The 26,337-nt window shown below is 40.8% G+C and overlaps 1 protein-coding gene across 7 annotated transcripts in view; it reads right to left on the reverse strand.

Annotated features, from left to right (window-relative positions):
• Positions 1-26,337, reverse strand: part of ptprub (protein tyrosine phosphatase receptor type Ub) — a 160,989-nt gene that overhangs the window by 105,772 nt on the left and 28,880 nt on the right. For all 7 annotated transcript variants that reach the window (XM_035163526.2, XM_035163525.2, XM_035163523.2 and 4 more), the window contains exon 2: positions 8,459-8,590. In XM_035163526.2, coding sequence (XP_035019417.1) covers positions 8,459-8,590 — 132 coding nt within the window. The remainder of the gene's footprint in view (positions 1-8,458; positions 8,591-26,337) is intronic.

The following is a 26,337-nucleotide window of genomic DNA, read 5'->3' on the forward strand; positions in this document are numbered from 1 at the left end:
CATAAAATACAGTCTGTGGACCCAATTATCAGGATTTGAATCTTGTCATCACGTACTTAACATGCTTGATACATATGAAGAGTGTGTCAACAGGGCTCAGATCATCAGGGAAACATATACTGTAAGTGTGTGTGTGTGTCATCAGCTTAATTACAGCAGGACATATTATTTCTTTCTTAATCATTTCTCCCATTGGCAACAAGTACAAATTAAACCACAATGGGCCTAAAATGGACCCCTGGCGTAAACATATACCTGCATATCATTAGCATTTTTGCATTGCCAATGTGAGCATGTTAGTATGATGACATTAGCTCTTAGCTCAAAGCCCCAGTGTGTCTAGGTACAGCTATACTCTATATCCAAAGGGTTTCCTGGAGATTTAATAAAGTAAGGGCTGTGGCGCAATCTCATTCAACAGAGAATATTGCAATCGTTCAAATGAAATACAAAATTTTAAAAATTCACTTATATTGGAGCCACAAAATTTCTTCCCCACCAGAAAATATGAGGAAAAGCTGCACTATTTATATGCTTATGCTATAATTCTCCACTGGGGCTTGCTCCGCTGTTCATTGCCCTCCAAACTGTGCTGCAATTGTTTTGAGTAACATAAACAATAAGGCTGCTACAATAAATCTCCAGCAAATCAAGTCTTTCCAAGGCCCAATTATGTGTGAGCAGAAACCCAGTGTGTGCTGTGAGGATGCTCCAGCTTCACTGCAGTCGTCACCCACATGGCCTGTTTCTCCATGAGCTGAACCATTATGCTTCCAATGACCGGCCACTTCATCTCACCTGCGCTGAGGTGAATCACCGCGAAAGTGTATTTGGCCATGATCCCAAGTGGGCTTCCCGAGCCTCAATTATGTTGTTAAACCAGCAAACTTACACATAAAAGCCCTCTAAAGCGTCGCTAATTAGGTGGAAACGACGGGCGAAAGGGGCCACATTAGCATATCTACCTGAGCGTCTGTGCATGCAAGAGTGAAAACCAGAGAATAAAAAGGACTGGTCGCAAGGTGTAATCCAGTTAGACTGCAAGCTTCAGCAATTGTCTGCTTGGGAAGCCGTTCCCGAATATGCCTCTGATATCATTCACATTGCTCTTTACCTTGTTGAAAAGGCATAAAGGGAAATTATGTTTGCTTCAGTGAATATTTTAAAAGCTTCTGTGTAGCGACAGGCATTTTTGAGTTACTTTAAAAGGCCACTGAGCTTTCAGACGTTTATATAACACATCAGTGATCAATAAATATCTTCTTTGCCTTGAGGCAACAAGTCGTAGGCAATTATCCCTGAGAGCCGGGGATGTCCGGTCCTCAGCCGTTCAACATGCTGCAGGTTTTCAGTCCCACCAAATATTTCAGCCGCTGGTTTCACGAATTGGTTTCTCCCTCATCGAGTGGAGGTGTGTTTATTAGCGAAATCAGATGGCGGAACGTTCGGCTGAAACAAAAACCCTTCAGGCTTTTCACAGGCGCAGTGGCCAGACACAACTCTCTTCAAGGGAATAATTGTCCTCTGTAACCGGAGCTAAATGATAAATATAGCTCTCCAGTTAAAAAGACGTTAAAAGGTTCCTCCTCTAGTCACGAACAAAATATGAATCACCATCCCTGGAAATAAACAACAGACCACTTTATCTCTTCTCTAATTTCATTCATCATCGCACATTTTTTAGCCTTTAAGCCAAACTTTCCCTTAGGCCATTACATGACTTTTTATTAAGATTTACTCAACCATGACTTCAAGCTCCATATATTCGGTCGACCTTTCGGGTCCTCAGTTATTTTGTCCCCCCCCCCCCGCAAAACATTAACAACACAACATCAGAGTGAAACTGTTCTTTTTTTGGGGAGTTTCTTTAAACCAAATACATCAGCCGTTGTCCTATGGAACAGACGTGAGGCAGGTCTGAGTGATGACTGTTTTCATATTGAGACAGCAGTTTGAACGAGGGCCATCCTGAAGTTACAAAAACTCATATTTATCCAACAGTGACTTAAGGGGAAGTAACATTTCAAACCATCAAAACTGTTGATTTCATCTGTTAAAATGTTAAATTTACTCAACTGTAGCAGTAACTTCACGAAACACAGACAACATTTCTTATACTATGCATTCTGTGAACTACATGTTCTTGTCACATTTTGCTTTGTAGAAGAAGAAACAACATATAATTTCTTTGTCTTTGTTTTTCAACAAAATATATAGAGGCACGTTCTGCTTCCCATAAACAGCATTAGCTAATAGCTACGTCTGCAGTTGTCATTATAAGCTTAACAGCTTAAAGCCTCTGAATTCAGACCACCAGGATTCACAGCTTATCGTCAGTCTGTGAATTTAACGTTAACGCTAACTCACTTACAGAGCTGAACTGTCAAATGTGATTCACTTACAAGCTGTTTCTCATTAATGCCACTTTTCAATGTGATGATTTTAATTATTTATTATTGCGTAATGTTAAGGGTTCCCCTGAAGCAATATCTCAACAAGTCCACCCTGATTGGCAGCATAGGTTGTTAGTCCCTCTGATAATTCCTTGAATTATCAAACTATCCCTATTAATCAGCAGATTTACTGCAGATAAACTGTTAAACAATCACTGTTGAATAACAAATAACCAACCCTTATGCTGCCGCATTGTTATGGAGCTGGTTTGCCCAGGATTTAGACACAAAACCAACTTGTTTAAATTTGGGGAAAGATCACGTTCTGGATTAAAGTAGGTAAGCACTTTGTCTACGGTTTGCTAAGAATATACAGATTCATGCAAAAGTAAGTGTGCATCAGTGCATTGATCTGCAAAGACCCTACACTCTGTCTATATTTGTATTATTTTCTCCTTGTTTTGTTTTGTTCATGTTCAGTTTCTGGGCTACAACCTTTAAGTGGTGGGTGTGCACAATGTACAGACAATAACAGGGTGCAGGGTGAGACGACGCCATGAAAACGTAGCGACAAGGTTACATCGCTGTTTCTGTCTCTCTCTCCTCTCCTCCCTGTCTGTACCATGGATGCATAAAGAGCTAGACACACACACAAACACACTGCAGAGCAGAGAGGCCGCAGTGGACAGGAGAAAGTGTGCACTATAGCTGCATTCACGTACAATCCTATGCTGCATAACCCTGAGTTGTTTGAGATGCATTGAGGTGTGGGCACGTTGATGATTTGTTTAATCTATACAAGCTTTAGTTCATGACTACAGTCAGACAGGATGCAGAGGTTGCTCCCTGTAAATTGTATTATGTATGTTGTGATTTGGCTTTATACACAAAGTTGAATTGAATTTTAAAAAATGATATATCTGGAAAATGCATTTTTTTTATTTATTTATTTATATTTTTCCCTTTATTTATATTTATGACGTCATATTATGAGGAATCATTTTTGATCAATAAGCTGAGGTTGTCTCTATTATTTAGGAAGATATCTTGAAAAATATGTTTTTAAGACCCTTCTACATTCACCTTGACCTTTGACCGATTGGCTTCAAAGGTTAACAACTTGCGATACCCCCACATGTAATATTCACACCAAGTTTGGTGAAAATCCATCCATGCATTTCAGTTATTTTGTACAAACATACACTCAGGGGTGAAAAACAACACCTCCATTCTACTCACTGGATTCGGTTCTCCGTCAATTCTGCAACCATCTAAAAAATTCAATGAATTTGTGTTGTTGAGGTAAAAAGACTGAAACAGAATTTGCCCTCCACTAAAGAATCTGAAGGATACTATTAATATCTTCTATGCAAGTCAAACTGCATAGTTTTAAGCTATAACTATAAGGTCTGTCCTAAAATGTTATACCAGCAAAAATTACTGACTTTTGAATCTTCAACAAATGGAGACTGTGTGTGTACATGTGGTAAATGCAGGGGGCCAGAATGTAAAGGTGGAGGAGGGCAGTGTAATAGAGTATTAAACCAGTGAGGACGGCTGGTCAGCTCTGATAACAACAGCTCTCCTACAGCAGATGTATCTGCCTCCTCGCTCTGCCACATCCTTCCACAGACACAGATGAATCTCGGGTCACTGTCAATGACACACACACACACACACACACACACACACACACACACACACACACACACACACACACACACACACACACACACACACACACACACACACACACACACACACACACACACACACACACACACACACACACACACACACACACACACACACACACAAATGTGTGTAGCTGAGGCCAGGCAGGGGTGAAGGGGACAGATTGTAAAGGCCAGTAGATATGACATCGTCCTCCACAGCCGACTGATAGAGAATCTTGGAGATATAGATGGAGGATTGTCTGTGTTTTATTGCGAGAATTATCTCTGTAAGGTCATTAAATTGAACCTGCTGCTGCAGTATGTGCTGACTGAACAGACTCTGACCTCAAGACAATGCGTTAAGACAGGCTTCATGCAAGTCTTAACCTTCCTTAGACCTGATGTCCCATCCATTGAGGTTCAGTCCATTCAGAATGTCTGAGGGTATTTATCTGAGGATCTATTGTGCGAGCAGCCAATAAATCAACCCGTCGATTGACTGTAGCTTGTTGCAGCGTGATGTACAAATACACACACGGAGCTGGACTTGCGTTCGCAGTTCATGTGCTACTGGACATTACAGCAGACATTAACAAACAGAGACAGGAAGAGAGAGGTTTTTTTGCTACATTAGCATGCAACACATGAAGGAAAATAGCAGTGGCACATTTCAACACTTCAGCCCTGACAGAGAATTTGTGGATGACTCAGCTGGAAACTAAAGCCCCAATTTATGCACATTCAAGAGACACTGTTTGTACGTCTGCTGAGGTGGAAAGCGAAGCAAGGATTGTGTGCTCAGTGGCACCTCGACAAGAACAAACCCCTGTCTGAACAGAGGGTTGAATCTGGAACATTTCAGTCTCACAAATCCTCACATAGATTATCAGGTTGTGATATTCAGTGAGTTGTGGAATGATAGGAAGATCAGTGTAGCCACTTAGGTCAATCTAACTTCAGTTTGGTGTTTTCCTACAGGGGCCTACCACAAGCTTTAATTTGATTTCACTTCACGGTTTTACAGATACAGCAGAAATACAAACCAGAAATGCCCAAGAAAGCTTGAATTTAATTCCAGTGGTTTCCCAGTACCCCTTTTTCTTCACTATTTGATGAATAAATATGAGTTTTGAGTATCAAGACATTTCTTACTGCTGTAAACTTGTTGGCAGAGATTTCATTTTCCTGTATTCATGAGTGAACAATGAGCCACTGAAGTGGTTGTTGTAATTTGCAAGTTATCTGCAACAGATGCATGCTCGTGGGTGCATGCAAACTGTGGCCGTATTGTGGAAGGTGCTGTCACTAGTGTTATCTCTGCCTCATCTTTGAGTCTTTAAAGATACCCTCTGTGCTTCTGTTGGGCTAATAAGAATCTGATATTTACTGAAGAGCTAAAAAAGTTTCAATCTTCATTCTAGTTTGACTTAAATGTTTGGACATCGTGTTTTCCACGTTTTTCCTGTCTCACCTGTTGGTGAATAGAGTGTGATTCTGTCCGAATCTATGCAAGCCCGAGAGAAAAGGAACGGGCGTTCTGTTTAGTGTGTTGGAAACCTGACGTGAGCCAGTTTACCCATTTGGACCTGATGCAACATGTGTGTGTATAAACCTTTAAGACGAGCTGCAAGGTTTGTGTGCTTCTCGCTTTAGAGCCAGAGGAAACATGAGCATCCTATCACCACTGCCATGGTTTTCAAGACATAGGACTGATGAAATACTTTGTGGGGAAGGTGAAATGCATTATGGGAAGTGCAGTCTATTTGTGGTTTTGTTTGATAGGGATTTCAGCATTTAAAAGTAGCATTTCAGACAATCCGTGACAATCTTAGCGAGGGGAGCAATATTGAAGTAGATTACACTTTGTTATTGACGAAAATTACTACTCTAAGGAAAAGGAAATGATTTTCAAATATTTTTATCTCAGGTCTCTATCGGCTTCAGAAGATGAGAAATTTGATTTTTCTATAAACGTTGGAAACTCGGCTCTTCAGAAAAACTTCAGATTTTAGGTGGTTGTGGTTGTTTTCAAACAATGCTTAGGTTTTAGAGTGTGTATTTATTCAGCGCCTTGAGTCTTAATGGATTAATGTAAGCTGCACTGAGTTTGTGTTACCCTGTCCCATTTATTTTCACGCTGTATTTTCACTAAATGTACATGAAAGCATCAAGTCAAGTAGGCTAGCCCAGCCAACGTGACCGAACCTGATCCCAACCTGTAGAAAATGTCTAAATGTTTATCCAAACCAAGGCCCCGGGTCCCGGTATATCCCGACGGGCTCAGGTCAGGTATCCACACTATATTTTCCAACAACTGTAAATGTGAACAGAGACAGATATATATACATCACTTTTAACTGTGCCTTTTAAAAATCAGGTTTAATGTGTTTTCCTATTTTATACTTGACATGCCGATACATTTTTCTTTCCAAGATCATCATCCTGCGAGCCTAACTTCTTCATTAAAACAGCGAGAGAGCTGAAGATGATCAATAGCGACCACACGTCTCCAATCTAATTCAAAATGACAAGAGAATGTGATAAAAAAATGTCCCATTCTTAACATCTCACCACATTCTATCTCCTTTTTTCCGAGACAATTTTCTATTTCATGGCAACGGTTGTCTCTAATTTCTCCTGGGAGCCACAAGCTGCTGCTATCTCAGCTGTGTTTACTAATCTTCCCCCGACACCAATTTCTCAGCCCTACCAAGGTAATACTGGTCCAATGTAAATAGCCTTATCTCATAAACTCTTGTTATCCCCTCCACCTTGGCTACCCAATGTGATACATGGTTAGAAGTCAACAGAGGGGGATTAAGTCAGCGAGAAGTGGAAGAAAAAGAGAAAAACATTTCCTGTGCCAATTTCTGCAGCAGGGCTATCCACCTGGAAGAAGACAGTGAAAATGTCAAGATGTACTTGACGAGGGAACACGCCTGTCACTGTAAAACGACTCCAGCCACACGGGGGAACATGAATAATACACTGCTTCCCATGTGGAGTTGGAGGATGAGCGGATAATAAATTAAACTGAATTCATCTCCGGGTTTTCAGAGCTGATCGATCAGGAGTTGATGCCTTGGGTCTCTCATGCCGTCTCCTCATGTGCAGATTACGGTACCTGCCTCACTCCACCTGTGCTATACTGTTCCGCTGAAACCCGCAGATTGCTGTAAATGCCAGGGCAGCAACTTTTAATTAAACCCGAAGGGAAAAGTATTAATTATCCCATCGTCTGCCATGAACTGGCTGGTGGCTGCAGGCAGATTCTGGCTTGAATGCTGATGATGTGGAGGTGAAGGAGGAGCGGTTTAAGAGTTTAGGATTGAATTTGGGATTTGTCAAATTCCGAATTTCTATTTGGAGAGACACCTGCGGACAAGAAGGCATTTCGGTAGTATAAATGGAAATCAGAGGTACACACCTTTTAGAAATAACAGCATTTATTCCTGTAGAAATCTTTCGATCGTTTTGAAAGACTGCTCGGAATCCTGCTGTATCCCATCGGACATTTTTCCATCTGTTTATCTTCACTCGTCTGTTTTTATATCTGCCACTGAACTGTCTCCTCTGCCATCAATTGACGTCACTTTTTTCTTTCAGGCTGCAAATTGCTGTGGCTATTGAACGTGTAAGTTCTTTCGCTACCTCTTGTGTACAATTAACAGCCAAATACATGTCTTTGTCATGGCTCAGTTGAATTCTCATTATCATATCATAGATTGATTGATCGGTTCATGTGAGGCTGGCACCTTAATCATGCAGCAAGTTTCCTCTGTAGAAGTCGTTCGGCAGAGAGCCCGCTGCTGCCGCGGATATTTCTGCTGAGAAGCTGAAACAGCACTCCTCTCTTTGTCAGATCCCTGTAGGTATTTGTTAATGCAGGGATGGAGGAGCGCCTCATAAACTATGCATGCCATCTCCCTCTGGCAACCTCCAGTAGAGAGGATGATGGCAGGAAAATGCTGGTTTCCATTAGTCCTGTGAGGCTGGTTAACATAAAATTATCCTTGGGGTTGGCGGGAAGTAGACAAAACTGGGGTGAGTGCTTCATTAAAGCTGATGCATAATGGACACTGGACATCTGCAAAGGCTGAATTACGCAGTCACACATTCCTGACGTCAGCCAGAGAGCAACAAACAAAAGCCAGTTTATTTCCCCAGATGTGAGGATCATTTAAAAAGAAACAGCTGCGGATATATTTAAAAGAAATTGCCTGTGGTCACATAAATTCATACTTTTCAGTATGAGATTTGTATAAAACCAAACTTTAGGTCAACTTTGTCTTTTAAAAATCTGCATGCGTACAGACATATGACAACACAAAAAGGAAGAAGTCTGAATAAGCAATACAAGTACAAGCCAAAGGAGGGAGGAGCACTCACCCTTCAGGAGGTCAGAGCCGGCGTACGGTGAATTGTATGTACGAAACAACAGCCAGTCAAAGTCGTCATCCTCCCCCTGGGTGAAGTCACACAGACTGGGGTCGGAATCCTCCTCGAACGTGCAGCCAGCAGCTGGGGAGAAAAAGGAAAATAATATAAACAACAGTCATGACTATCAACATTATTGGCCTTTGAGAAGGCAGATGTAAAGTCACAAACAACTTTCATTTTGCTTATTCATTCACTTTATTTATTTATTTATTCCAAATTAACATTGCTAAATTGGAGACAAAAACAACTAACTTAGGAACAGATATTACATGAATTATTAATTCTTTATAGAATATACCAGAGCTTTAGTGATTTTCATGTCATGTGGGCTTTATTTTTTATTTTTCCCTCTGAATCTCTTCCTATTATGGAAAACAAGAGAAAAATCTATCATATATCCAATATGTCTTCTTTCTACATTTAATGTTCGCTTGAACCAGAAAACATTCTTAGCAGCCGACCACTATGAAATGTGCAATGCAGCCGCACACTTCTCTCCCCTTTAGAGCTAAAGCAGTGACCTGTGTTCGCTTCTGAGGTGAGCATGTTGTTGCACAACATTTTCACAAGTTGACCGAAGAAGATTATCAGCAACAACCACTTTACTGAACCTCCAGTAATAGCTACAATAGTGCTCGGGTCAGTGCCTGTGACCATGAACCTGGTGTGAATGGTCAAATGAAGGCTGAACGGCAGCTCAGTACTGTCATGAGGGTTTGTGCACCTGAAATTGCACAGAAGAGAATGTGTTGACGTGTGCAATAATTCTCTCAAACCTGCAGCATGTCAAGCAATGAGCTGTAATTATTTGCAAATCGCACAAAAGACTGCAAACCCTAGCGAAAGCATTAATTGTCCCTGTATCTGAGGAGAAATACCCCTCCCATAAAACATTCACAAACAAGACTACATATCCCAGAGCCCATTCACAAAGGCATTCACAAATAGTAATAACATTTGGAGAGAGCAGGCACCCTGGGGAATCTAGTGATTATCATAATACCTCACAACCTGCTATTCCATGCGCCAAAAAACTAATTTTTTCAAATTATATTTAATAGCTCTGGCTTTAATGGCCCTTGGGTCCTGAATAATGTGCCTCAGTCGTTGCTCTCTGCATCTGTTGCCATATTTCACATTAGTCCATCGGTGGGAAAATTACAGTCAGCGGTGGGCAGTTGGAACCGCCCAGCCATAAGAACGGAGCCTGTGTCAGTAATAATTGAAGCAAGACAGCACGAGACGTGACATGCTAATGATAGGAATAACCACGAGCAGGTCCTGAAGGTGACCCCTATGCTCCACAGCTTTATTGCCGCTCATTCTTTTCTCTAATCTCCCATTAAACAAATGGTCTCAACGTGACAAGCTGCAGAGAAAAAACGCAGCCGGCCTCAATGTAGTCAGTATTCATAATTCTCACTTTAATAAGGTGGCAACAGATTACAGTGTTTTACAGGTTAGTGTGATCGTAGCATTGGTTTGTTATGATGCAGGTCAAATAAAATGGAGGACAAAAGAAGCGCCCTTTCATATTTCATTTTGATCAATGAAAAAATTAGGCCTGGGTTTTGTTACCACTACAAAAACAATAAAGTGAGTATATTAGATTTAAAACATCAAAATGGGGCAACCTGGTCAGCTCAAGTTTAAGGTGCTAAAACGGTAACCGCATCATTCCCAGTTTGCCTCCGACCTGTTCCATAACTTTCTCATTGTCACCTTTCTAACTTGTGTTAATTAGCACCATACACAAAGTAAAAGTGAGGAAATGGCATTACCTCTAAATGTTAAACGGGCTGCATCTACAAGGTGTTTTTTCTGTCTTATTGACCAATCAAAGGGCTTTACTATACAAGTCCCATTCATCCATTCATGCATATATTCATACAACACTTTTACCCTAATGGCACAGCCGCAGCAGTTTGAGATTCAGTATCTTGCTCAAGGACACTTCTTTGAGTCAGGGATCAAACCAATAAACTACTGTTTAATGGAAGACCCTCTCAACCCCCTTCGCTGCTTTGCTGACCTGTATTCACTTATAAGAAAAAGTATTGGACAAATAAAACATTTTGATGAGAAGTTTTCATAATTCATCCTGAGTGGACATGAACGTCTGAGGGAAAATGACAAGCTGTAGAATAGTTTAAGAAATTTCACTAAAAACCAAAAAAAATATCAACCTACTGGTTCACAAGAGAAAAGCCATTAGCATTGAAATTTAGGCAGTTGTCTGGGTGTATTTGTTATTATGTGACCTTTTTACATTGTTTATTCTGCTGGTTGCTACAGGCACATTTATATTAGCACTCACAAGCCGTATCAAGGTTCAACACAGACCCACTGTCTCATATCAATGTCAATCCTCCTCCTCCTCTTCGGATTAAAAGATTATCGTCGGTCCAGGGTGTTGATCTGACTTCAGATGCTGATGCACAAACACACTCAGAGTGTCCTTGCCTACAGCCACTCTATTGCATCTCTTTTACACCTCCAGTGATTATATGATAAGACTGGAGTGCATCTAACATCATGTAAGCTCAGTCCATTGGGTGCCAACCAGCGGGGGGGAGGGGAGAGTGGTGCTTCTCCCTCTAGGTTTGATTTATTGCCCCGTGCTGGGCTGTTACAGCACATATCTGCTGCTGAGGGCCAGGGGTTAATTGTCCCACACTGGTGTCTATTTCTAATAGAACAGACAGAGATATGGGACCTGACACATCCAAATGCTGGCACTATATTATTCCCTGCTGCTTTGCTAAATGAAGCCTGCAGACTCCTCCCTATACAAAAGTCCCATCATGCAGAAGAGGGAATCCTGGTTCGGAGGCTGGCAGTGCCCGGGAATGTCACCTCCTCAGATCCAGCTCATTTATCATAACCCCCCCTTCTCTGCTCCAGAGGACCAATGAGTGTGAGTTGTGTCAGCGGCCATTTTTTACCTGAATAATTACAGCATAATTTAGTGCAGTGTCCAGTGCAAAGTCAAGACACTGCCAAGATCCTGTGGCTTGGGTTAAGACGTGTCTCAGTTTGTTCTGTTTTTCATGCTACCTGATATAAATCAACCTCTATTTGAAATATATAGCTTTATTCCTTTCATAACATTTTTCATTTCTACTTTAAACCTAGTTACTTATCACTACTTTATCTTCAGAGAAATTATTTCTTTGGATGCTACAAAAAAAAAGCAAAACACAGTCTTTACAACTGAAATGCTTGTCAGGCCGCTGAGGCTTTCGGTTTTCATCACAATCAAAGAGTCTTATCCAAGTACAAGCCAGGCTTTCAAGCATTTGTATAAAGGTAAATCTACAGAAAGAAGATGCTGCGTCACGTCTTGGGAGCCAAATGGATAGACTAGATAAATCTTTATTTCACAAACAAGCCAGGAAGCATCGTTTCAAGGACAGAAAACATGATGAGGCAGCTCAGCACAGTCAAACCCACCTGCTGTGGTGTCCTGCATAAGAGTGGAAAACAGACTATGGTGATTTACAGACTCGAGAGAAAGGGATTTTTGTCACTTTGTTCATCACTAATCTCAGTGTTGACTGTGAAATTAAACTTAATCCTGAGAACACCAACACAGATCACCTTGTAAATAAATTAATACATAGCCTCTCTGACTTTTAGCAAACTAAACTCACTCCAGATTTGCACTGGGGATCTGATGAGCCACGCTCCGTCAGAATATGGATGCAGTGGCTCCGCTTTGATTTCATAAGGACATAAAAAAGGCGGCAACTTGTTTTGCATGCTCTCCAGATTGCTGCAAATTCATAGTAATACGTAAAAATGTGTCGGAGTTTCATTTGCTGCAGTTAATCAAGACCGAGTCCCTCTCTGCTCATATCGGTAGTTTGCGTCTCATGTAGCCCTTCACATTTGATTTGGTTTTCCCTCCTCTGTTTACTTGTATAATCCTCTGCTTTGCCATCTAATTAGAGTGTCAGCTATGCACAGTGAATATTACCAGAGTTTCTGTTTATCCGGTTATTTGCATATGTTTTAAACATAAGTACGCTGGACTAAGCTTATTTGAGGTGCAACTATTCTGACAACTTTTTCCACTTGAATAAATCCAACACAGCAAAACAGGAAGAAAGATGGAAACTAAGAAGTGGTTCGGCCCTGCCCCATAGTGTCACCAACAGTTATAGTGTTTTTGATTTATATCTCAGCCAAGGAGATTATGTGTTCATCCAAATCTGTTTCTTTTTTGTTTGTTTTGTATTGTTGGTTGGTTTCTTTGTGAGCAGGATTGCGCAGAAACTACTTAACGGATTTCCACCAAACTGGGTGGATTGATGGGGACTGGTGCAGAAAATGGATTTTATCACTTTTTTTTACTATGTTTTATAACAAATGAACAATTTAAGCTATCAGACCAGTTACCTTTGTTCTTATATTTCTACTATGATAAATAGACAATCATGTGCAGGATTGTTCAGCCTTGGCAGAAGTCTATGCTCTACTGAGAACCATTTGAGTTTAAATTCGTGTATCAACGTGAAACTTAAAACCTACATGACTTTTCAAATATTTCAAAGCCAAATAATGTTTGGTTATTAAATACAGAAAGCTGTTGTTTGATATGAAACCCTGCAGTTAATCTCTTTACTGGCTGCTAAAGAGGCAGCTGTGTCCATAACAAAGCAGTCCATTCACCATTTCCTGAAAGATTCACTGCAGCGAGTGAACAGAATAAAACAGCAGAGTCCCACACCACAGAGAGGTACTTGTACAGACTGCAAACTACTAAAACTATCTGAGAACCAAATTGTCATATCAGATACTCACAGAGGTGGTTCAAAGTTGTATGTGAGAATGCAGGTGCAAAGTAAGATACTTTGAAGGAGGGACGGTAAGGAATCTTTGAGAACATTGACAACAGCTCATTTGGCCTATGAAACCACAAACATCTTCAAGTTTCGGTGACAGATTCAGAAAATTATGCACTATTACATCCCTCAAAAGGCATATGCAGCATCAATAAGTGGAAAAGTAAAAGAAGTGGAGCTCAAGGTCAACCATTGGTAGTGATAGTGGAGTGTTTACATCCCAACTTGCCCACAAAGAGAGTAATTTGCATTCCAGGTAAGCTTGGAAATTTTGGACAATAGACGCCAAACAACCTTGAGGTAGAATTGTATGCAAAGTCTGATGTTAGGAACTCCACCCAAACAAACAACTCAGCATATAATGTTTATATTGTAACAGAAAGGTGAATGTTGAAATACCTGAAGTAGTTATTTTTCTCTTCTTCTTCTCTTAGTCTCTTTTGATCATAATGTGCAAGAAAATCTATATTCAAATGATTTATCAAGTTTGTCATTTGTCTAAAAATGTGTCAAAAATAGCACATCAATTCTTGAGAAATGGCCAACAATGTGTTTCGTGACATCAGGGTGATCTTGACCTTTTGACCTTTGACTAACAAAGTCAAATCAGTTAATCCTTGAGTTCAGGTGAAAGTTTCTGCCAAATTTGAAATAATTCCACAAGAGGTTCCTAGATATTGTGCACCTGAGTATGGGACAGAAGGACGGACAGAGAGATGGGCGGACAACAAGAAATAATAATCCCTCTGGCCTCAGCTGTTGGCATAAAAATGTCAAGACATATCTCATCTTACTCTAAATGAGAAAGTGAATAAGTGTTTCTTAAAATATAAAAATATTCTTCTTACACAATACAAATTCTATTAAATTTCCCTTTCTTGAAATTGCTATAGCCTCTTTAGGTAAGAGCCTGTGTTTGGCATCCACTCAGAAGAAAATAAAACATCAGATAAGAGTGCAGAAGCAGAAGGGATGAGCACACACAGCTGGGTACTTGTGTGGCCCTGGAATTGAAATCCTCCAGTCCTCAGTGTCTGACACTGATCAAAACCAACTGAAAACGCAGACTTTCCAGACAAGGACCAAAACACTTTTAAAGCCCAGCCTCTCATTTATAACAAAAACAGTAAAAAAAAAAAAAAGTGATGTGTGGGCTCTGATACACCGTTCCCAACCTTTGCTTTAATGTCAAGCCCGAGCCTCTGCCCTTAATTATCTGCCAGTCAACGATGGATAATGAACTCCAGAACCTGTGAAGTCACCTGGGAAATACGGTGATGATGAGGCATGGATGCTTGTCAGATCATCATCAACAAATGGGAAGAGAACCATGCTAGGAAGAAAGCCCGTAACTGAGAGCGAAAAGAGTGTGAGGTGACTGAGTGTCTGGCTGGAGGGGATCCAGGTGGGAATAGGTGAGTAATACTGGAGGCAGTTAGGAAGAGGTGATCGCTCTATTTGCATTTCAGCGAGTGTGGCCCGATGCATCAGCGGGAGACGGGTATATTTATTCTCTACAGAGGCTCTCCTCCCCAGCACTCCCCTGGCTGCCTCTGAAAGCCATCCATCCCCACACCTGAATACGCAATGAAATCATCTCTCTGCCTCCCCGGGCATTAATAACTCAACCCTGGTGGCTGGATGGGCCCGGTCACACACACAGGGCCAGCAAACAGATTGAGATAAGAAAGGATTGAAGATGGTGAACAGGTACGGCACAAGTGCGGAGCTTCAGGGTAGACCAGGGACACTATGAAATTATTTGGACCCACCCCATCCGCCAATATCTTGAATAACCGACACAAAGAGCTAATATTGGCTGGTAAAATTAATCAGGCAAATAGATACTGTATATTGGTATCAGATAAAGTTATATATAAAGATGGACAATATGACAGCTTCCCTAAAACTAAAGCCAAATCATTGGGATTGCCCCCTGGTGGTTGGCTGCAGTATAGGTCATAAACCCTGCCCCATCCCCGTTAGTGGATGGGATAGGGGCCAAACCAAAAAGTCAAAGTACACGTCAGATACATTTTTCTCAAGGACACTTTCTGTCATTTAAGCAAGAGAAAAGCCAAACTAGAAGAAGTTCACATAGTTTGTCTGGTGTGTTTGATTGAGTGCTGGCTCACACTGACCAACACGAACGCATGCACACACTTTGTTAAATTGGGGCTTATTTGTAAAGTTAAACCGCTGTTCCTTTTGTGGCAAGTCTGCATTTGCTAGTCAATTATAACGGAGCACACAATGAAATTGTTAGACTGACTCCATGAATAGTTTCATCATGCAGAGAATATTACACAGCAGTCAGTCAAACCTATGGCTCAGTATTAGACGGATTGATGGATAAGGTAGGTTGTGATTAGCGTGACATTCATTCTGAGGGAAAGTTGCGGTGCAGACAGAGGTCAGGCTCATCTGACAGGCAAGGCTATGAAAACATAGCTTTAGGTCAGGCTGTGGACAGTTTAACAAGTAGTGTAACAGGTTCTTCACAGTTAAAAAAAAAAAGCGTGAGAAGAGAGAAGAAAAGGACGTTTGGCTGCTTTAATCTTTACAAAGTTAGAAACAATAATTTAATCCACGGTGCCTTTCAAAGGCTACAAGCTGCTACCTGCAACTTTTAAGGCGAAAGGTGTTTTACTTTCATGAGTTGACATTATGAATCACTCGATACACCTTAAATGTCAATATGACAACTTTGACCATTTTATTATATTTTTTTATTAGATCTCTTGTATGACATACGCTTTCGAGATGATTGCATCTTGAAACGCTAGTGTATGAATTTCATCGTATTTTCATTGAAATGCGTGAACTGCAAATAATTAATTTCCTATCTTTGAAAAAAAAGGGGTGGAGCATCGCTTCAGTGTAGTCCAGCAGCACTTCATCTATGAGTGGCAGCCCTGACAAGTTGATATTTATATCCATATACATTAGTCACATTTTTAAGTATCAAAATAGTTGTTTATGATGAGTGTTATTAAAAAGGTTTTTTTAAATTACTGTATTCTCTATAATACCTATATATATTATTGTATTTTTTTTATCACCACATTGGCCTTAAATATCCAGGTTGTCTGGTCAGCCTATGATGCAGTACTAGAATTTTTACTTATTCCTATGATAATTTTCAACACAGCACCCCAATCAAACCATGTCAGTCTGATTAATCTCCAAAACTATGGATCTTAGTCATTATTTATTTTTTTAACATGCAGTAGCGCTGTCACTTTACATGTCACATTTAGAATTTTTGGCTGAAAAAAACATGCCATCTGTAGAAAGCCACATCTGTTTTGTCAAAATTTACAAATTAATCCTAATAGCCTCTAGTTGATAAGCTGAGAAGCATTAACCCCTCAAAAGAGACATTTTAAATTAAATAAATACTCACTCTGAAGCCTTTTCTTACCTCCTTCTCCTGATAATAAATCTCATGCCAACACCCCTACAATTGAATGAAGTAAAGTTCCACAGATAGTTTAAATATTGTGCAATATATATTTGTGTCTCTGTAACGCAATGGCTAATGTGCAATCTATTTCACTTCATATAATATCACATTGTATATATTCTGTATATAACACTGTACATAAGTCTCATTCCATTTATATTTCCTTGTGTTCATATTGTATGCTGTTTACCAACTATTACTTTACTGATGTCCATTTTTTGACAGTCCACTTTGATGCTGTAACACGACAAATTTCCCCATTTCGGGACTAATAAAGGATTATTTCATCTCATCTCAAAATGATCTTTAATTCATTAATTTGGTTGATTAAAGTAAGTAATGATATGGAGTACAAATCCCTCATAAAGAAACAAATCTAACTCCTTTTCTGACTTCTCTTTCCTCCCCAGAGTATAATTCTCGTGCCACCCATTCAACCGAATGAGGTTAAGTTGCACATCAGCTCAAAAACTTTTTCCCCATTTCATCTTCTGAGGATGAAAAATGACATAAACGTTTCCTACAGCTGCATTCACGCTGAATCCTGAGATATCAGTCAGCTGCAGTGTATTGTGGAATTAATTTTGCCTTTACTTTCGCAGACCGGTACAATATTTCACTCTCAGTGCTGGGTTGATGATAAAGGTATCTCAGATGTCAGTAGAATAGGAGTGAAAAATATTGCTATTTCAACAGAAGCCTTTTCTGTACTATTCTGAGGAAACACAAAAGAAAAACAAGGACGCTAAGACAAAAAGCAATCTGACTTTGTTGTCTCCTGTTTCTCCTTCGACGAGAAACAAAAAAAAAGAAAAGAAAACATCAATTATTCCACTTCCCATTTCCTGTGGGTTTAGGGTAGGGGAAATCTCAGTTTGCACTGCTGATAAGGAGTTTTAATTATAGTTTTATTTTCTCTCTCAAAATGTTGGTCTATTTTCAGCAGATGTCTTTTCTCCAGCAGGTAGAGTTGCTCTGCCATTCATCCGCACTTTGCATTTCCCCTCACTTCCACAAAAATGAATAACACGTGGGACACAGGTGGATCACGACAGCAGATCTGAATTGAAAGGCTCGTTCAAGAAATCAAGTTTAATTAGCAGCAGGAAATCTCTCGTGACTGGTGACTCGCTATTTAACATCTGTTTCATTTTAGGATGTGGGTAGAGTTTGTGAAGGAGCTAATTTGTAAATCAAGTCGAAAGCAACGGAACAAAAAACCACAGTGTGTCTGGATGATATGAAGGACGCTCTTGACATAATGATGAAGAATAAGTAATGTTTTATAAACCAGTGAGGGACTGAGACTCAACTGCAACAGCGTTAGGGTGCTTGTAAAATTTTGTGATGCTGCAATTATATAGAAACCTTTGCTTTGGCCAAAAATTCCATTGTTTTAATGCAGCATGTTGCTTCAATGATCATTTGATTAACTGAATATTTGATCAATGATAACTGATTTAATATTAAATGTCAAACGATCACTGGTCTTATCCTCTAAATCGCAGGCTTTGCTGCCTCTCTGGTTTATATTGTAATTTATAAATAACATGTTTCATCCTTTCTAGTTTCCACAGTTGGTTGTACAAAACATGTCATTTAAAGATGCTGCCTTGGTCTGTGCAAACTTTGATGGATGATGGAGTTGTTCACCTTTTTGTAACATTTGATGGAAAAAAACTAATAATCATTATGCATTAATGTTCTCATTTAAATAATGTGTATGCATACGGTAAAGTAAATCCATAACAAGACAGACTGAAATTTCAAAAGGGGAAAATCCAAGGTCACATCAACTGAAAACGTTTTTTTAAATCACTTTCATCATCTTTAATCCAACTTCCGAATAATTTATTTTCGACTTATAAATCTTACGAAGCTAATTTTCCAGTTGGATTTCTCTTTTTGACCCCGACTGTGATGCATCATATTTGAAAAGCAGAATTTGAAATCAGACACATCAATGTCATTTATTGCACATGTTTTCGATGTGATCCACCAAATTGTATTTTTTATAATCTGCTTAGTAAAGTTCAGTTGTTTCTCAAATGAGCAAAGTGAATTTTGGAGCCTGATGCAAAATAAAACATGTCATGCCCCAGTTTTATCTCTAATTTAAAAAAAGGGATAAATATTACACCGAGACACACCCAACTCATCAAGTAATGGACGTGTTTAATACATTCTCATCCAATCACAATGATTCATTAATCCCATCATTATGAATGATTTCATTAGTACATACTCGACACCATTATGTCATTCAAATGGGTTTAAGAGATGATTATGATGTGTCAAACAAAACGCATATTTAACTGTGAATACATTAGTCACAAGCTTCACAGGGCCCAGGAAAAGACGCTGGAATATGTGCGCAAGTGAAAAATGATAAACTATGCTGACCTAAATATTTGTTGTACAGCCAAAGTAAATATTTGATTCATTCAGTGCCTTAAAGACAACACTTAGATTTCTTTCAAACCGCCCCCATTGCCAGAGTTTGTCCGGTGATCACCATCGAACGAGCAACGAGATGACTCAAGGGTTCATTTAAAGGTCACGAGCAACGCTTCTGGATTTAATGCCCACAATTACTTCTTGTAAACAAACGATCTCCCACACAAACATAAGCTGCACACTCTTATTTCGTACCCCGACTGACCTCAGCCACTCGCATGCAACCCCTGACGGGCTGAACTCCATTTGACTGTGCATCCAAATCAAACTGCCTGTAGCGTCCCGAGTCGCTGGGGAAAACAACACAAGACAAAAAAACCTTGTGTCTATCAAGTCGGCTAAAGCACATACCCCGTAGCTGCTTCACCCCTCTGCTGCCTGTCAATTCCACTAACGCAAAGGCAGCCAATTGCTGTCTCCAAAACCTGCAGCCTTTCAAATTCCGGTAACCCACATATAGGATCACATGAAGGGAGGTGAGTGGGAGAGGAGCATTACAGTGAGTATTTCACTCCCCTGTGTCTCTTTCCCCCTTCTCCCACAACCCATTGTTCCCGTTGTGCACAAGACGTAATGCGCTCTTTCTTTCTCTTCTTTTTTCAGCATTTGGCATCAATGGAGACAAAGGGCAGATAATTGTACCCTTTTAAATGGTCAAATGTTAGTCTGCCAAGGACGTTAAAAGAACTCCGATGTTTTGCTTCAGCCCAATCTTTTCCAAAAGGCCAGGAAAGTCAAACTGTCACAGGAAAATTCCACATCAAAACAAATCCGCACAACCCACCACAAAAACTCATCTTCCATTTGGATTAAGTCTCTACCTTTAAGGTTTGCATCTGCAGCTCCAAAGCCTAATCAAAGTGAAGAACATAACCTGTGAAAGGTTTAGCACGGCCTGTTTTAACCCACAGCTAAGCTAGTCTAATGCTAAGTGACGGAGCAGCCACCCCTGTTCAACTCCAACATTAATGAAAGCAAGAAATCTGCGTGACAGCAAATGTCACAAACATCAAATACAGCGTTTGGACTGTTGAGTCCAAAAACATGCAGCTGATTAATTAAACTGCCTGTGTATGTGATGCTAAAAGCCAATTTATTATTTTGCCCTTGACATTACAGCCATGAAAATTCATGTGTAAAGTGGATATGATGCAATTACAGGGCCACCAAGATGAAACATACTGTTACTTGGAATAAAAATGGGGATTTCTCTGGTTTTACACATTTTTACAAACATTTTGGATCTTGTAAATACACATGTAAACAGTATAAAGTAAAGTATATAACAGCGGTATAGTCGTTTTTAGACCTTTAAATTAAGACTTTTTACTTTTATCCTCAAGTCATAGGAAAGGAAAGTGAAAGGAAAGGAAAGTGAAAGAAAGAAAGAAAGAAAGAAAAGGAACATATGTGTTTGTGTGAGCTGATGTTAAGGAAATCAGTTCCTGTAAAAATAGACAAGCTGTAGCTCCAGATGGATCTGTACACTCAGTGACTATCCTGTGGGGCAACTTCGAAAAAACAATCTGTAGGACAACGTCAACAAGCGCAGCCCTGGAAATAAATGAATAGAAAAAGCAGAACAACTAAATGCTGTGGAGGACAAAAAAGCCTCGGTTCCCTCCCGTCCTTCCAGCCTCCACCTGCTCCGCCACCGCTTCTCGGCCACCGCCCAGCCACACGTCAGTGCCCACCTGATCAGCTCCTCGTATCCGAGCAACTCTTTGGCGTGCTGTGGACGGGCTTCCTGGTGCAGCTGCCACCTGCCTAGTCGTGTGGTGTTTTGCATCAATCTCACCGTGGCTGGAGCCAAGTGGTCAGTCCAGTGTGTCTTAATGTAATGTGCTCATAAATGCAAGTCTGAGGGTCTGCTTGTGTGCCCCTGCTTCTGTCTGAAAGCATTCATTTATATGTGTGATATACACTGCTGCTGCTGCTGATGCTGCTGCTGCTGCTTCATTTGAGTGACGGTGCAGACAGGCTGTCACTCAAACAAAGATGGGCATGTGAAGAAATGGGAGTAGACATCGGGCAATCAGACAGGAGGATGTGCTTTCACACTCAATCCGAGGAGAGATGGCCGTGGATAAACCAAATGAACCTAAATCCTAACTGTCCCGACTGTCAGGGCACATAAACCCAGAACTCTCCTGTGATTTCTTATTCCTTCCTCCGTTCTTAAGAGGTGAAGCCAGGAAGCGATTAAACTGGCTTTCAAGTCAAAGGGAGATCTGGTAAATGTCACAGCTAGCGTATATGGCTTTTAACCGTTACTGGTTATGTGTTCAGCCGCCTGACCTCCCCTGAACAGGTCCTCCTGCACTTTACTGTGGATGTGACAAACATCCAGGCTGAAAGACGAGACTCTGTTGGTTCAGCCGCTCCTGAGGAATGTGAAAATCAGAGTCAACTTGAGTAATGGCCAGCGAGCAGCTCATTGATACTCCACATCAGTCTGTGGTTGGAGTTTCTTCCTTCATGATGACTTCCAGACACACAACTAGCAGAGCAGTGGCATTACGTAGAAGCCGGGGCGGATTTGGGGTCTTTTCAAACATCATGAAGAAGCATGTGCCAAGTGTTTCCACCAGTCTCGTGGGGATTAATCAGTGAGATTCTGACGCAGCGTCTGCGATTGACATCATGTGAAGAAAGAGAGCGGAGAGAAGAAGACAGGATCGGGTTGCAGAGCGCTGGCATCAGCGACGAGATGAGGACGAGACCCGTGTTGCAGCCATGTTGGGCCAAGAGAAACAAAAAAGCTTGTTTAAAGTGATTCGCCATGGTTCAGTCACAGCACTTTGAAGAGAGACTCTATGCTCTCTGGGTGGAAAATGCCATTTCAAACACATCTACATTTCCATTCTGCCCCTGCGGTTTGAAGTCGCAGACATCAGACGTTACCAAACACAGTGAATATCCAATTCACACCTGCAGACATTGCAAGGGAAATATTTTGAGGGGCTCATCCTACTGAAAATCTAGACACGTGTTAATCAAAGCAAATACCACTGGCACTAAGGTGATAATACCAAGAGAAAATGTGAGAAAAAAAAATTGCCAGCAATCTTTTTTCTTTTTATCAATGCACTGTAAATAGAAGTGGTACAGTGAGAGTGAGACAGTGAAAGAATGTGTGGCACTGTCTATTGGACCTCGGCCAACCAGGAGTGGGACAGTGTTTGAGTTGAGAGGACCTGGGGGAAACAGAGAGAGAGAAAGCTGCCGAGACTCGCTGTTAGAAAGGTAATTAAACTGTTGGCCCATTGTGAGGGAGACATGGGTTGAAGATGGGCTCGAGATCGCCCCAGGAAGCACCTCTGTAGCTTCGAAACGCTCGCACTTACTGAGGCAAATTTCCCACTGAGTCATACAAACAGGCCTGCGATGGCCTTTTGATCATCCCCCTCTGTCTCTCCGCTGATCACCGGCCCTCTCGGCCTGTCTCTCTCTCTGTCTGAGCCTTCACCGTGAAAAGGCAATTCCAGGAATCCCACTGAAGCTTCAATCACTGTCCCTGTGTGAGCCGTGATGAGTTCCTCATGTGTGCCCAGGTTAAAAAAGAAAACACAATGCACCAGCACACATTAAATTGTGCACGAAATTGGTGGTCGTGCTTACAGTGCAGTGCCTGTGTTTGTTTTTACGCTCTGGTTTATTGGTCTATGAAAGTGGGAGCGTCTACCCCCAACTCTGAGTGACGGCAGCAGCTGTCCTGCTTTACACAAGTGACACATGATTTGATGACTTGAGGTATATGTGCAAACCACAGTTGCTTCCAAATTTCAACAGTCTACATTTGTCTGACTTTTCTCAAATCAAAGTCAAATCCAACATGAAATCTAAGAATACAAACACTCCCTTTTGGCCCCGTAAAGCTGTAGTCCCTTTACTCTCAAATTCTCAGATAAATCCTCTAATTCTGCTGCTGAAGACATTTTATGAGATGTCTCCAAGAAAAGTTATAAGAAATGTGCAGAATAAGGACATTCTGCTGGCAGATGCACGGCAGCGTCGCTGGAAGATGGTGAACGAGGGGTTAATTTGTTATATGTGGCGGCTGACCAGAAGAAACAGGGATGTGAGAAGTAATGTGGACTCTGACTGTACATCTAAATATTTTTCAGCTTAAACAAAATGAGGTGATCTGGCACGGTGCATATATACATACTATATACACAGCTCAAAAAAATTATGGGAACACTTAATCATCACAGTATAACACTAAGTCAGTTACACAGGAATATCAACCTGTCCATTTAGGAAGCACAAGTGATTGTGAAGCAATTTCACCTGGTTTGGTGCAAATGAAAGTGACAACAGGCGCAATGGAGAGGTAAAGTGTGTGTGTGTGTGTGTGTGTGTGTGTGTGTGTGTGTGTGTGTGTGTGTGTGTGTGTGTGTTTATATATTAAAAACAATGGCAATCATTTCTTAAATGTTGTTGGCAAACCATATGACGAAGAAATGTATTTGAGGCTTAAAAGTTTTAATATCATCTGGGGAAGGCTCATAACAGCTGAATTTTATTGGCCAACTGATAAAATGGTCGGTCTCTTATTCTCCAAACAACATATCTATAAAAACATAAATTTTATATAAACTATAGACAAGAAATCATGCATATGAGCTCCATGACCTGTATTAATATTGTAGATATAAGTGTTTCTTGGATATTCCATGCCTGTGGCAAACTCTCTGGTCAGCTGTGTTAATGCAGGATATAACCCTGAACAATAACAAAGCCCACATGAGCGCATGCAGAGCCTTCAGATATATATGCACCCTGCTGTGCCACACTTCTGATTCTGCCCCAGTTGGTCAGTCTTGCTGATGGAAGACCCCACAGGCGACTTCCATCTCCTCTCCACACATACAGCCACATTGGTTGGACCCATGCAGGGCGAACGAGAGGTTATGCAGCCCCAGATGGCTGTGAGCACACACTCCTGAGAAAGAAGGAGAGGAGAGATTGGGAGGGTTACGGCTGCAGAGTAATTTGACTTCTACTCTGAGACGAGATTTGATGTTTTATCACTGCTGGACTCATCGTTTCTCAACTGATGTTTCCACTTAATACGCAATGATAAAGCTCCAGCCTAATCTATGCATGAAAGACACATCTTTATTTCAGCTTTTCTTACCAATTTATGTGTATGAATCTATTTTTCATTTTACAGCTTAAATCCATCTAAGACGACCTAGTTCTCCAAGTGCTCGAAATTCCCTTTTGAGTGTCGACAGCCATCGACATCAAACACCAAATGAAATGCCCAAAATCAAATATGTAGCATATCTTACCATCCAAATCAAAGAAATAGGACTGGTATGCTATTTATCTTCAAAAGCAGATCATTTCAAATTACACTTGTTTTACATCTGCTGCACTTTCTCACAAATCATGCAACATAGAATAAAAATTCTTCATTTTGTTCATGTATTCAGAGACTTTGTGCTTTCGGACTACATCAGTCGACGGGTAAAATATATTATTTTGTTCTGAAAATGTTTCCAAAAGCCCACAGTGGGTTTTTTATTTTAGTGGAAAAATGGAACAGAACTACAGTTGCCACACGCCATGAATGCAACTCGAATATAGTGACACTGTGTGAAATGTTTTATGCTTTTAAAAACCAATGTGATTTAGTAAAAGGTCATAAAAATAAACCAATCCTTTCATGATGTGTCTTCATTCAGCTTTATAAATACTGCACTTTTGTGTGGAAATATCTTCCATGAAGGGACAAACTGTAAACGTCTTGAAATGGGAAATGAATTGTGGCGAGCAGGGAGACGCCGTTACTCTTTAATCCTCCATAGGGTGTCTAAACTTCTAATTTGCATCCGAGTACAGTTAGAAAATGTGTGCATAACTCTGCATAATCAGACCCACGGTGTGAGAGATGAGATGAGTTTAAGAGCATTTTTCAAGCATAACAACACACTGACAGCTTCTGAGGGGCCATTCTCCAACCAATCTTCGCATTGGGACTTTTACGGCCTCATTACACAGCCAAAATAAAATGAGTTAAGGACCTTAATCAGGGATCAAGTAGTTTTAGACTTCTCACTGAGAAGATTAAAGGTGGGAATACCGAGGGGACACCTGGCAGCAGAGTGGAATGGGGGGGCTGAGCAGCTTTATATGAGCTCCTTTCTTTAATATCCTCCTTCCACCGCGCCATTGTCTTTCATGTAGATGGAGAGCCCCTGCTGGCGCACTTCACATTTTCTCAGCGTGCGTCTGCCTATCTTATGGTCAGGAAGATATTCAGAAACATCCATTTGTCCTCTGATTATAAAATCCAATTACGTTGAAAATTAGACTGCTATTGTTATGTCTGGCAAGTTCTATGACATCGGGGAGTACTGCTGAAAATCGATGGAATCTGTAGCTTTTATAAAAGCAGTGATTATTCGTAGTGTTTGTGTTAATGGTTTACGTCCTGTGTCTTGTGTCCCGCTGTTACAAAAAATGTGTTTGGGATGTAATTAGTCGCCATAATGACACATCAATACACATCATTCAACCATAACATTGCAAATTCATTCAGATGAGTGACTAGAAAAGTTTGACCAGACACCAGATGAATATCTTCACGGCCTAATCATCAGAACCAGAGAGACACAGAGAAGTACAATAACTTTCTGAGGGGTTTCTCTCAAGGTTAATTGCTCCAGGATTGCTGGGAGCACGTCTTGTTGAGCACGTCTTAACATCACACTAATTTGCTTCAACATATATACAGGCTCAAGAATGAATCCACAAACAAACCCTGGCTCAATAGCTGTGGCTTAAAAGGGCTTAAGAGCGCATCACTAAAAATACCTTCAGTGTGGTATGCGGGAAAGCGCGTCTGGTCAGAATCTCTCTAACAGGCTTTTTTGAGGAGACTGCTCACGTTGATGAAAACAAGCACCAAGTGGATCTCGCCAGCTGCCCTGGGTGGACGGCGTGAGCCCCCATCTTATTGACGCTGCAGACAGAAGGGACGCAGTGTGAAGCGACAGAATCCCATCGTGATGTCTAGGGACTGAGATGTTTCCATCATGATGTCC

Source organism: Hippoglossus stenolepis, chromosome 8 (genome assembly GCF_022539355.2).
Source record: "Hippoglossus stenolepis isolate QCI-W04-F060 chromosome 8, HSTE1.2, whole genome shotgun sequence".
Classification (NCBI taxonomy): domain Eukaryota; kingdom Metazoa; phylum Chordata; class Actinopteri; order Pleuronectiformes; family Pleuronectidae; genus Hippoglossus; species Hippoglossus stenolepis.